The sequence below is a fragment of the Choloepus didactylus genome, chromosome 4 (assembly GCF_015220235.1).
Source record: "Choloepus didactylus isolate mChoDid1 chromosome 4, mChoDid1.pri, whole genome shotgun sequence".
Classification (NCBI taxonomy): Eukaryota; Metazoa; Chordata; class Mammalia; order Pilosa; family Megalonychidae; genus Choloepus; species Choloepus didactylus.
The window spans coordinates 181,905,184-181,918,275 of NC_051310.1; the positions used below are offsets into that span (position 1 = coordinate 181,905,184).

Here is a 13,092-nt window from a genome sequence, read left to right on the forward strand (position 1 = left end):
TTGTATTTTATTCCCAAACAAGGAGATTGAGGAATGGCAGCATGTATGATGAGTTGGGAATAAGTTTCACTGAGAGGTTATCCATGCCTCCTTATCAGACTGTAGGATAGACCAAATAGCAACATAGTAGATTTGAAGCCAAACATATTTTCTTACATATTTGCTCATAATATGGAGCTATATAAACAGGAATATGCTCAAATAGTGACTCATGTAAAAGTTACTTTTAAAATATATTTAAAAGGTTATCTTAACACTTTGTGAAATTATTTTCCTTTTATTCTCCTGATGTTTTAGGTGAAAGTACCTAAATGAAAGTAAATTATTTAGATATGTTAGCCTGTTTATCTTTATATACTTGTTTTTTTCCCTTATCTGTTTGTGAAATCTCAGTTTGTATGTATATGTGTTTTTGTCGTTATTATTTGTAAAATCTTTAATCAAGACACAGGAACAAACCATTGGAATTCATCAACTCTCTCTTTCTGAATGGAGAGTGTGGCAGGATCATCCTTTTCCTACTCATCAAGTTGACCATTCAGATCGATGCCACCACTTTATAAGCATTATGCAAATGATAGAAGGAATGAGACATGAAGAGGTAGAGTTTTGTTGTAACTTTCCATTGTTGGAATGATGATGACAAATAGAATACTTAATGTTTATTCTTCTTAATTTGAAGTCATTAAAAGTATTAAAACTACTTATTATCAATAATTATAGCTAGAAATATTTTCTTTATCTATATAGTTCCTTGTGATCTTAAAAAGGAACCAGTTTCCTGCTTAGGAGCAAAAGTAGACTTAATTAGTAGAAGAATATCATCTGTAAATATTGGTGGCTGGAATAGAATTTTAATATACTTAATTAGTTTGTAAAGCTAATTTATGATTCTTGCTACACTGGGATGTATTGAAATATTTTTTATCACATAGTTCATTTGGTGTCTCCTGTATCCTAGTGGTAGTTTACAGAATTATTTGACTCATTGAATAGTTTCATGATTGCTCTTCCTTGAGAGAGTCAGAATAGGGGACCTGCTTTGAGCATGAAATCCAAAATACCTGGGTTAGAATCCAAGCTCTCCCTTTTACTGGTTGTGTGTGTATAAATTATGTAATATCTTTATGCCTCAGTTTCATCTGTAAAATGGGATAATAATAATAGTACCTATTTCATAGGGTTGTGAGGATTAAATGACTTAACAACATTTAAAGCACTTAAAACAGTAAGTGTTACATAGTAAGACTTCTAAGTTAAAGCTGCTATTTTTATTGTTAGCTAATTTTCATGAGTATATGTGAATAAAGTAATTGGTTGTGGATTCCAGCAAAACCTGTGCCATCAAATTAAAATATTTATTGAAGACCTGCTATGTGCCAGCTTCTGTTCCAAGCCCTGGAGCTACATTGGTGAACAAACCAGATAAAATGTTCAGTCTATGTGTAGCATATGTACTAGACATTGCTCACTTAGTATTTATTGTGTTCATTATTCAAGTGATCAAAGGGTTTTTGCAGCTCCGGCAGTAGGTTCAGAGGTCTTTGTGTATTAGCTAATTTTTCTTGATTTAAAGTAATTTTAGACACACACTCTTCAGTTCTCAACAGTTTTTACTTCAACTGTGGACCTTGCTTTTCCTGACCAATTATGTATCCTAACTGAATATTTGACTGAGATCTGAAGGAAGTGTTGGGGCAAAACATTTCTTTGGAGGTAGTTTTAAAAATTGATTAAATGGGAATTACTTCCTTTAAATTTAAATAAGCAGTGGTACCTTCTCAGTTTAGTTGTGCTCCCCTCATGCCCTGCATTCCTAGTTATTCCTGAAAAGATCATCCAGCTTTCTGCTTCCTTCTGAAATAGAAATTCTGAAAGACTAACCCTTTAGCAGCATTTCATGATTCATAAAGATGCTAACAGCAAGGCCACTAGGATACAGAGTTCCGTGGACCAGGATTCAGTGCTAAGAGATTAGACATTTTAGGCTGATTTGTTTGTGTTACTAAATCAATACATTTGCAAATTGAGATGAATTAACTGTTTAAGTCTCTGAGTGGTAGAGGAATTTCACTCTAGTGGCATTCATGGGCTGGGGGAAGGGGAGAGAAGGAGAGGAGGGAATGTGTAATAGAGTTTTAGCTGCCAATTAGGAGTTAAGTAAGGCTTAGAAATTCACTTTAAGAGTTCTTAATGTACTACTTGGGGACTTTGTTAAAAATAGAAGTATATTTCAGGCTACAGCCTATTCTGTATATAAGTACTATTATTTCACAGGTTCTAAAAACTCTTCTTACCTTACTGCAATCAAGGGAATAAATTTAACATGTATTTGTGTCTTTCATTAATATATATTAATTTCCTAAATAGCTAATGGCACTACTATTTTAGGAAATTAGCAGAATAATTGTCCAATTAAATTTTAGAAGAGAAAGCACTTAGGATTGATATCCTTATTTTATGTATTCATTACATTTGTTCTTTCTACTAATAGTTATTACATATCTTCTGTAATATTAGGATAATCTCACAGTAGTGTCATTTATAATTTGGCTTGTCAGAATAATTTTTCAAGTTATAAAAACTTGAACACTTTAAAATCATTTGAACAATGTATATTGCTTAGAAAATATTTTAACATACAGTGAAATTCATCTCTGAGAATTGGCTTTATTTTTGGTTTTGTTTTCCCATAACTCTTTCATTTTTCTTTATAGGAAGAATGCAGCTATGAATTGGAAATGAAATCTTATTTACAAATGGAAGATGTTAGCTCAAAATTTAGTGCTCTCAGGAATAAATATAATCCTCTTACTGACAGCAGCCTTACTGCTAAGAAGAGAGCTTTACTTACAAAGAATATAAAGCAAAATATTTCATTCTCAATGGCAGAATCTGATGAAGAATGTGCTGAAATTTTGAAACAAACTCATATCAAACCCACTAAAATTGTTTCTCTGAAGAACAAAGCTTCTAAAGAAATGAAAAAAGATCTGCCTAAAAAAGAAAATAATTATAGTATTATGAATTCTTTGGATACTGAAGAAAATTCTGTTGTTGAAAATGCTTTTCATATAGCCATATCAAGTGATAAAATGGCATCAGATACAGATGAAGTTGCTGCCCCATGTACTATCCATGAAAATGTTATTAACGAGCCATATGTCTTACTAACAGAGTGTCAGTTTACAAATAAATCCACCAGTTCATTTGCTGGAAATTTTTTAGATTCTGGTTATAACAGTTTTAGTGATGAGAAGTCTTTTCCATCAAGCTTGTTTCTTCCATTTGAAGAAGAGCTTTTAGTTAGAAGAGATGATCAATTTTATAGTTGTCAATCATTGACAGAAGAGATACTAGCTAATGTAGAGAGATTTTTATCTCATTCTCCTCCACCTCTTAATGGGCTCTCAGCTTTGGAATATGAAATCACAAAGGATTCTGCACTTAAAAATTTGCTTTTCCCATCCTACAGAGAGTATTCACAAAATGATAAATCTACCTGTTTGATGTCAACTTCAGCTGTGAAGTCCCAACAAAATTTAGAATTCAATTTACTAAACTTAACCTCTTCTACTGTTAATCATTCTTCTGAAATAAATGGCCTTCATGGTGCTAGTAATGGTAAGATTTCTGATGTGCTAATCTGCTGTGACCATGATGGTGAACTACATAAAGATATTCAAAATGAAAATTTAGTACCTGACAATCATGCTCAAATAAACATAGGCCATTCACAGTATTCCGGTAAAGAAAAGAATCCTGATGTTTATAATAATGGCCTCTCAACATTGTTCAATGATCAGAATGAGAGTTTACTATTATTTGAAGATGATAATACAGAGTTTAATAGTGTAACCTTTTCTCCCTTGAGTAAATGCAAACCTTTGTGTGTGTTAGACAAAACTGCTGTAAGTGAAATGGCAGTGGTCTCTCAGTTCTTAATTTCTGATGAACTTTTGTTAGACAATAATCCTGAAGCTCAAAGGCAGATCATCTGTGATAATAGTTGGAAATTTCATACAGATTTGAGAGGTGTAAATGAGGAAAAAGTGAAGAACAAAGAATATGTGGTTGATTACTCTAAGGATTTATTCTCTGTTACCTTTGATTTAGGATTTTGTAGTACAGAGTCTGATGATGAAATATTAGAAAATGTATCAGAGACAAATAAGAATAGGCTTCTAAATGATCTATCTGGAAGGTATTTAGATATTAAGGAGATAAGTGATGAAAATTATGTTTCAAATCAAGCAGTAATACCAAGAGATCATGTTGAAAGTTTTATGAGAAGAAACATTACTGTCTCATCAAGTGAAGATAAGCAGAGTCCAAATTTTGCACTTTTGCCACTGAGTGCAGCAAAAAATAAAGAATTTATATCTCCTGATTATTCTCAGTTTCCTTTGCTGGTAGGAGAAAAAGTTATGAGTACACCACTTTCTGAATCAAGCACACTGAACTCATTTTCTAAGATAAGAGAAGAAATGTCCAAAACACCAGTTTCTAATAAAGAAAAATTAAATCTACAAAGTCTTGACAAAGAAGCATTGAATTCAACTTTTGATGATTCAGGACTTTCTCTACAAAAGGCTAAAAGCAGTGAAAAAAACAGACTTCATCAGTCCTGTCATTATTCTGTGGAAGAAGGTAAGATTCCATTGTTATAAAATAAATACATGTTTTGAGAATAATTACTCCAGAAGAACTTGTGTAATTTCCCAAAATGTAACTTCTTGGTGTATGGTGCTATATATGTGTGTATGTCTGTGTGTATACTGTATTAGATAATTGATGTATTTCTGTTGATGTTCACTGATACAAGATTTATTTTCTCTACATACATTTACTGTATGCATGCCGTAGGAAAGGTATGCTAGGCACTGTGAAATATACAAAGAGGTGTGAGACTTGGCCTTGGAACCATGAACAAATGCATGACATATTCACATGAAAAAATAATGTGGGAATGACTATCAAATGAATGGTAAGATAATGGATGCTTTGGAGGTTCAGAAGATGAAGAAATTTCAGATTGGACTAGATTGAAAAAACTTCATATAGAACATAGATTTTCATTTCATTCATGAGTGTTGGATGTGTTGAAAATAATAGAGAATTGGATATTATAAAAGGCGGAAACAAAGAGAAAGAAGAAAAGTGTTAAAATTTGGGGTGGGATAGTTTGAAGCCTTCACATGACTGCAGCCCCAGCCAAAATCTATACAGCTATCTCATGAGAAATACTGAACCAAAATAACACGGGAATTGGTAGGTCAAATTCCTGACCAAAATGTCTCATAAGCTGCAGCTCCTCTCTCAGCTACTGAGCATTCTTCAAAGTGTCCCTCTTGGCTGTAGCAAGCTCCATTTTTTTTTAATAATAGTTGTCCCAGTGAGTATGAAGTAGTAATCATTTCTTTCTTATAACCGGTAGTACTTGTGGAGTTTTCTTACCCTCCTATCTGTAGAAATTTGGGTATCTAAATGCCTCTTTTTATTTTGTACTGTCACTCTATCCCTTTTAGTGTAGTTGGTTTTTGTGGGTGTTCTGAGAATCTGGTTGGGTTCATTCCATTAGACACTAGACATGCCCACAAATCTTTTGGAGATAAGTTCTACTCTACCTTGGACTTCTGCTGAGATATCTAGAAACAATGTCCTTAAGTTCTTTAGGTCTATGGTTTGAGAGGATCTGTGAGGATCACCCATAAGATATTTAGAGGGCCTTTTGTGTGTCTTAGTGGTATTCTAAGGTACCATCTTTGATTTTTCTGAGTTCTTCACAAAGTATTTACAAATACACCCCCACCTTCATTGTTAAGACATTTTTTCCTGGTAGTCTTCTGGATTTAATCTCTGCCTGGACAGCATTTCTTTTTTTATTTTTTTGTTTTATAAAAGTGAAAGATTTAATGAGAGTTTAGTATAAAATAATGTACATTTTTGTGGCATGTAACATTTTAAAGAATAATTGAAATTATGCCTGATAACATTACATTGTTGTTTTTTTAATTCAATTTTATTGAGATATATTCACATACCATGTAGTCATTCAAAGCGTACATTCAGTTGTTCGCAGTACCATTATATAGTTGTGCATTCATCACCAAAATTAATTTTTGAACATTTTCATTATCACACACACACAAATAATAAGAATAATAATTAAAGTGAAAAAGATCAATTAAAGTAAAAAAGAATGCCCCCATTTTTCTATTCATCCATCCATACACTGGACAAAGGGGAGTGTGGTCTTTGTTCCAGCCCATCTGCCTTAACTATTTATTACAATGTTTTCATTGTTTCAAGCTGCATTTGCCTGGAAGGCAAATCCTGGGAGTGGGGACACATGGAAAAGGAGTTTCCCAAGTCAGTCTTTCCCAGTGAGAACAAGGGCAGAAACCCACAAAGGGAGCTCTGGCTGGCTGGCTCCAAACTGCCTGGAGGAGGGGCCTGGAAGGATGCCAGGAGCTTCTTCCACACTCCCCAAAGCTGTGTTTTCTTGACTTGACCCTTGTCTAGCAAATGCAGCCTTTCAACTTTCCACCAGACCTCTGAGGAAGCATACTATCTTTAAGTTTCTTCTGCCACCTTTGTCTGGGGAGGGTTGAATAATGGCCACACTTAGAGCTGGGTTCCCAACTATTCAAAGTAACTAATCAAAAGCATTGATCAGTGACTGGCCCATGCTACCCCCAGATCTTGGGGAACTGGATTTTTATGTCCCTTTCTGGCACCAACTACCTAACGAGGGCTTGGACCCCACTGCTGCCTATGATGAGAATGCAGAAGGGTGACAGTAAGTGCCATGCAGAGACAGCAGTTTACTGGGATTTACTGTAATTTACCAGCCTCTTCCTTCCATTTTTCCCTGGATGCTATACAGTGTTGTACAGGACTTTGGAGTTTCAAAATAGTTGATTGAGACATTTCCTGCCTGTTTAATAGTTGTTCTGATGGAGGGACTGATTGATTCCTGGAGCTTCCTACTCCACCATCTTCCCACAATCCCTACTGTATCTTTTTAAGTCTTGAAGTCAGATAGTGTAAGTCCTCCTGCTTTATTATGCTTTTTCAAGATTATTTTGGCTGTCCTAGAACCTCTGCATGTCTATGTAAATTTTAGAATTAACTTGTCAATTTCTATTTAAAGAAGAAAATGACTTTGATTGGGATTGTCTTGAATTTATGGATCATTTTGGGAGAGAACTGACAACTTCACAACATTCCATCTTCCAATTCATAAACATGGTATATCAGTTGACTTAGGTCTTCTTTAATTTCTCTTGGCAGTGTTTTGTAGTTTTCAGTACAAAGGTTTTTTTTACATTTTTTGTTAATGTATAGAAATATAGTTTTTGTAAATTTATCTTGTATCCTGATAATTTCCTTAACTTATTTTAGTGTGTTTTTCAGTTGTTAATTCCATAGTATTTTCTATGTAAATAAACATGTTGACTAAGAACAGACAGAGATTTACTTCTACTGTTTCAATATTCGTATCTTTGATTTCTTTTTCTTGCCTTTTGCGTTGGCTAGGACCTGGATAGTTGCACCCTGTGTTCCAGCGACTTGTCAGGAGAGGATGGGCATGGGCTCACTGTTTGCGGTGCTTAGGGAGTGTAAAGCACTACAGGGCTTGACTCGGGTCTGCATCATGCTGGGGTTGAACACTGGTAGGGAGGGCAGAAGCGGGAGTCCCGCCCAGGCCCTGGAGTTGCCTGAGGACTTATACCTTCCTGGGAAGGACACCTCCATGGGGGAGGCATCCGTAGGGCTGCTGGGCTTGGCCCAAGCTTGACTGCATGGCCATTACCCCGCCCTTCCCCCGTGTCACCAACCTGCAGCTGTTGCTGCTCACCTGGTGGCATTGCGACATTCCTGATGAACAGGGAGGTGCTGGGGTCCTCATGTAGTGAGACATGATTGTTTCCTCTGTTTTTTTAGTGTTTGCCCGTGGCCGCCAGGCTCACTTCCTCACAACCGAATTGCACCCTGCAACTTTGCTGAATTAATTTATTAGCTCTAGTGGTTTTCTTGTGGATTCTTAGGGATTTTCTATATATAGGATCATGTTATCTGCAAACAGAAATAGTTCAAATTCTTCCTTTCCAATTTGATCTTTTATTTCTTTTTCTTGTCTAATTGCTCTGGCTAGAACTTCTAGTACATTGTTGAATAGCAGTGGTGAAAGTGGACATTCTTGTGTTGTTCTGGATCTTAGGTGGAAAACTTTCAGTCTTTCACTATTGAGTATGATGTTGCCTGTGAGTTTTTCATATATGTCCATTGTCATGTTGAGGAAGCCTCCTTCTATTTCTACTTTTCTGTATATTTTTATCAAGAATTGATCCTAGATTTTGTCAAATGCCTTTTCTGTGTTAACTGAGACTGATCATATGATTTTTTTCTCCCTTCATTCTATTAATGTGGTGTTTTATGTTGATTGATTTTCGTATTTTGAACTGGCTGGGCATTCTTGCAATAAATCCCACTTGGTCATGGTGTATAATCCTTATAATGTGCTATTGAATTCGGTTTGCTAGTATTTCATGGAGAATTTTTACATCTACATTTATATGGAATATTGGCCACATTTCTTTCCTTCTGCTCTTTGGGTTTGCTCTTCTTTCTTCTAATTCCTACAGGAGTGAAGTCAGGTTACTGATTTGAGATATTTCTTCTTTTTTAATATGGGATTTATAGTTGTAATTTCCCTCTGAACACTGCTGTTTTAGTATTTTATGTTTTTGTTTTGTTCATCTCAAGATATATACTGATTTCTGTTTTGATTTGTTTTTTGACCCACTGGTTATTTAAGAGTGTTTAATTTTGACACAATTGTTAATTTTCCACTTTTCCTTCTGTTATTTATTTCTAGCTTCATTCCATTGTGATCAGAGAAGATACTTTGTATGGTTTCAGTCTTTTAAGATTTATTCAGACTTGATTTATGACCAAACATATGTCTATCCTAGAAAATTATGCATGTGCTCTTGAGAAGAATGTGTATTCTGCTGTTGTTGGGTGGAGTGTTACAGATATGTCTGTTAGGTCTAGTTATTTTATAGTATTTTTCAAGTCTTCTACTTCCTTATGGATCTTCTGACTAGATGTTCTTTCTATTACTGCAAGTGGAATATTGACATTTCCTCCTGTTAATGTAGCACCATCTATGATACCCTTTAATTCTGTCAGTGTTTTTTTTCCATATGTTTTGGGCTCTATAATTGGGTATATATCTTTATAATTGTTACATCTTTTTGTTACTTGGCTCTTTTATGAACATATAGTGTCCTTGTTCCTTGTAATAGTTACTTATTTAAAGTGTCTTTTATCTGATATTAGTATAGCCACCTCAGCTCTCTTTTGGTTACTGTTTGCATGGAATATTATTTTATAGCCTTTCACTTTCAATCTATTTGTTTTAGTTTAGTTTCCTGGGCTGCTGAAAGTAAATGTCATGGAGTGGTTTAGCTTAAATAATGGGAATTTATTCGCTCATGGTTAGAGTCTGCAAAAGTGTCCAAATCAAGTCATCATCAAGCTGATGCTTTCTTCTTGAAGACTGGTGGCCAGTGTCTGTGTTTTTTACTTCCAGCTTCTTGCTTCTGTGGCTTTCTCTCTCTATATATGTATTCTTTCCATTTCTAAAGGACAACAGAGGATTAAGACCCATTCTGACTGACATGTGTTACACCTTAACTGAAGTAGCCCCATCAAAAGGTCCAACTTAAAATGGGTTCACCTGCACAGGAATATATTAAATTTAAGAACATGTTCTTTTGGGGATACATACGTCTCCAAACCACCATACTCCACCTTCTAGGCTCCCCAAAAACGTTCTTTCTACATGCAAAATAGATTAATTCCATTACAATATCCCAGAAGGCTTAAGTCATTTTAGTAACAATACTAAGTACAAATTCTCATCAAAATCAATTATAGGTGTGATCTGTCCTAGGGCATGGTTCCCCTCTGTCTGTGGCCCTGTGAAACCTAGAGAACAAGATATCTGCTTCCAATATACAAAGGAGTGACAGGCATAAGACAAAAATTGTAAGGGAAACAGGAGTCACAGGTACCAAACAATTCTGAAATCCTGGAGGGCATACTCCATTAGGTTTCAGGGTCTGAGAGTCATCTATGGAATGATGTTTGGGTCTTTGGGCCTTATGGAGAAGCAGCCTCAACCCCTCCAAGTGCTTTTGCTGCAGACATGCTTTCCTCAAACCCTGGGGTGAAAACTTCACCCTCTTCAAGATTCAGGATGTCAGCCAGGCGCTCCAGAATGTCAGGGCACAGGTTGTATCTTGTCAAAACATTGGGGTGACAGCCAGATTCTCCACAGTCCCCAGGAGCACAGGTTCTAACTTCTGAGAACACAGGAGTGATAGCACTCTTCTTGAACAATGGGGTAGAAAGCTTGCTCTCTCCAAGTTCTGGGCAGACTTACCCTTTCTACACACTTGAGTGGGCTCTCTCTTGGTCCAAGAAAATGTCTTTGGTCCAGAACTCAGGTTCCATGATTCTGCCCTTGAAGTGATTTTTCCTTCAATCTGTCCCTTTTCTGTCTCTTATAGTGCAGGCTGGCATTGGTTCCATTCCTACAGACCTCACAAAAAACTTATCAGTTTTGCATATAGCACAGAAGGGTCCAAACCATTAGACAGGCTCCACAGATCCTTCCTGGATAGCTGCATTTCCAGTCTTGACTTGCACTGAAATTGCTGACTGGTTCCATGTTCAATTAAACCCTTACATGGAACACTAGTCTCTAGGGACTTGTTTACCAGAAGTTCAGAATTTTCTAAACCATCAATTTCTGGTTTCTTTATACCCAGGAGTTTAGTTCTCAGCTTATCCCTTTCCTCTTGTATTTTACTGTAAGCTGCAAGGAAGAACCAGGCTTCACTCTCCACACTTTGCTTGGGAATCTCCTCAGCTAAATATCCAAACTCATCGCTTTCAAATTCTGCCTTCCATCCAACATTGGAACTCAATTTATCTAATTTCTCTGCCACTTTAAAACAGTTCTTCCAGTTTCCAATAATACAATCATCATTTCCATCAAAGGCCTCATTGGAAGTAACTTTGGCATACATGTTTCTACCAATAATCTCTTCAAAGCAATCTAAGCCTTTTCTACCAAAAAGACATGATTCTTCCAGCCTCTATCCATTACCCAATTCAAAAACCATTTCCACATTTTTAGTATTTGCAATAGTACCCCTCCACTCTTGGTACCAAAATCTGTTTTAGTTTCCTGGGCTGCTGAAAGCCAATATAATGAAATTGTTTGGCTGAAGAATGGAAATTTATTTGTTCATGGTTAGAGTCTGGGAAAAATGTCCAAATCAAGTCATCATCAGAGTGACGCTTTCTTTCCAAAGACTGGCTGCTGGCGATCCTTGGCTTCTCTGCTCCATGGCAAGGCACATGGCATCATTTGCTTGTCTCTTTCTTCTCGTCTGTGTTTTGTTCCTTTCAGCTTCTTGCTTCCTTTGTGCTCTCCTTTCTCTCTGTCTCTCTCTCTCTCTGTCTCTCTCTCTCTCTCATTCTGTTTATAAAGGACAAAAGTAAGAGGATTAACACCCTTTCTGATTGAGGTAGGTCACCCCTTGACTGAAGTAGCCTCATCAGAAGGACCTATTTACAATGAATCCACATCCACAGGAATGGCTTAAATTTAGGAACATGTTTTTCTGGTGTTTGTACAGCTCCAAACCACCATAGTACATATGTGTTTGTAATTGTTATATCTTCTTGTTAATTAACCCTTTATGAATATATAGTGTCCTTTTTGTCCTTGTAGTAGTTTTTTTTTTAATTGAGATATATTCACATAACACACAGTCCTTCAAAGTGTACAATCAGTTGTTCATAGCATCCTCATATAGCTGTGCATTGATCACTGCAATCAATCTTTGAACATTTTCATTACTCCAAAAAATAAAATAAAAATTAAGATAAAAAAGAACATCCAAAACATTCCATTTCCCTCCTCCCCCCATTGTTCATTTACTTTTTTTCACACTTGTTCATTGTTTAACTTTATCAAAAAATTAAAAAACAAAAAATAAACACATTTCAAACAAACCAAAACAAAGGAGTAAGAAACAACAGATAACCTAGAATAACTACATTGTTTCCAACATGTTCCTACCCTACCCCAAGAAAATAAACAGACTATAACCCAACAAAGGAATAAGAAAAACAAATGACCTAAAATAACTACATTTCTGTGAACTTGTTCCTACCATACCCCCCAGAAATTAACAAACCATAGTTGTTCCTGAGCATTCCCAGAACATTAAGTTTACTCTCCATAACTTATCTGTTCTTATTAGATTATTGTTCCCCCTTCACTATTTGCTGTCTATCGCTAGGTCCCCTACATTCTACAATATAAACCATTTATTTTACATTTTTCATAGTGTACCCATTAGTGGTAATGTACAATATTTCTCTTTTTGTGCCTGGCTGATTTCACTCAGCATTATATCTTCAAGGTTCATCCCTGTTGTCCTATGTTTCACAACATCGTTCCTTCTTACTGCTGTATAGTATTCCATTGTGTGTATATACCACATTTTGTTTATCCACTCATGTGTTGAAGGATATTTGGGTTGTTTCCATCTCTTGGCAATTATGAATATTGCTGCTATGAACATTGGCGTGCAGATATCTGTTCATGTCACTGCTTTCAGATCTTCTGGGTATATATTGAGAAGTGCAATTGCTGGATCGAAGGGTAACTCTATATCTAATTTTCTAAGAAACTGACAGACTGTCTTCCAGAGTGGCTGTACCATTATACAGTCCCACCAACAATGAATAACAGTTCCAGTTTCTCCACATCCTCTCCAGCATTTGTAGTTTCCTGTTTGTTTAAAGGCAGCGAGTCTAATTGGTGTGAGATGATATCTCATTGTGTCCTAAATTTCATCTCCCTAATAGCTAATGAAGCTGAACATTTGTTTCATGTGTTTTTGGCCATTTGTATTTCTTCTTCAGAGAAACGTCTTTTCATATCTTTTGCACATTTTATAATTGGGCTATCTGTACTATTGTCATTAAATTGTAGGA

General features: G+C 35.8%; 1 protein-coding gene across 1 annotated transcript in view; it reads left to right on the plus strand.

Moving 5' to 3' along the window:
- Window positions 1-13,092, plus strand: part of FANCM (FA complementation group M) — an 87,792-nt gene that overhangs the window by 48,212 nt on the left and 26,488 nt on the right. Inside the window, exons 13-14 of the mRNA XM_037834929.1 lie at window positions 446-601; window positions 2,718-4,650. Coding sequence (XP_037690857.1) covers window positions 446-601; window positions 2,718-4,650 — 2,089 coding nt within the window. The remainder of the gene's footprint in view (window positions 1-445; window positions 602-2,717; window positions 4,651-13,092) is intronic.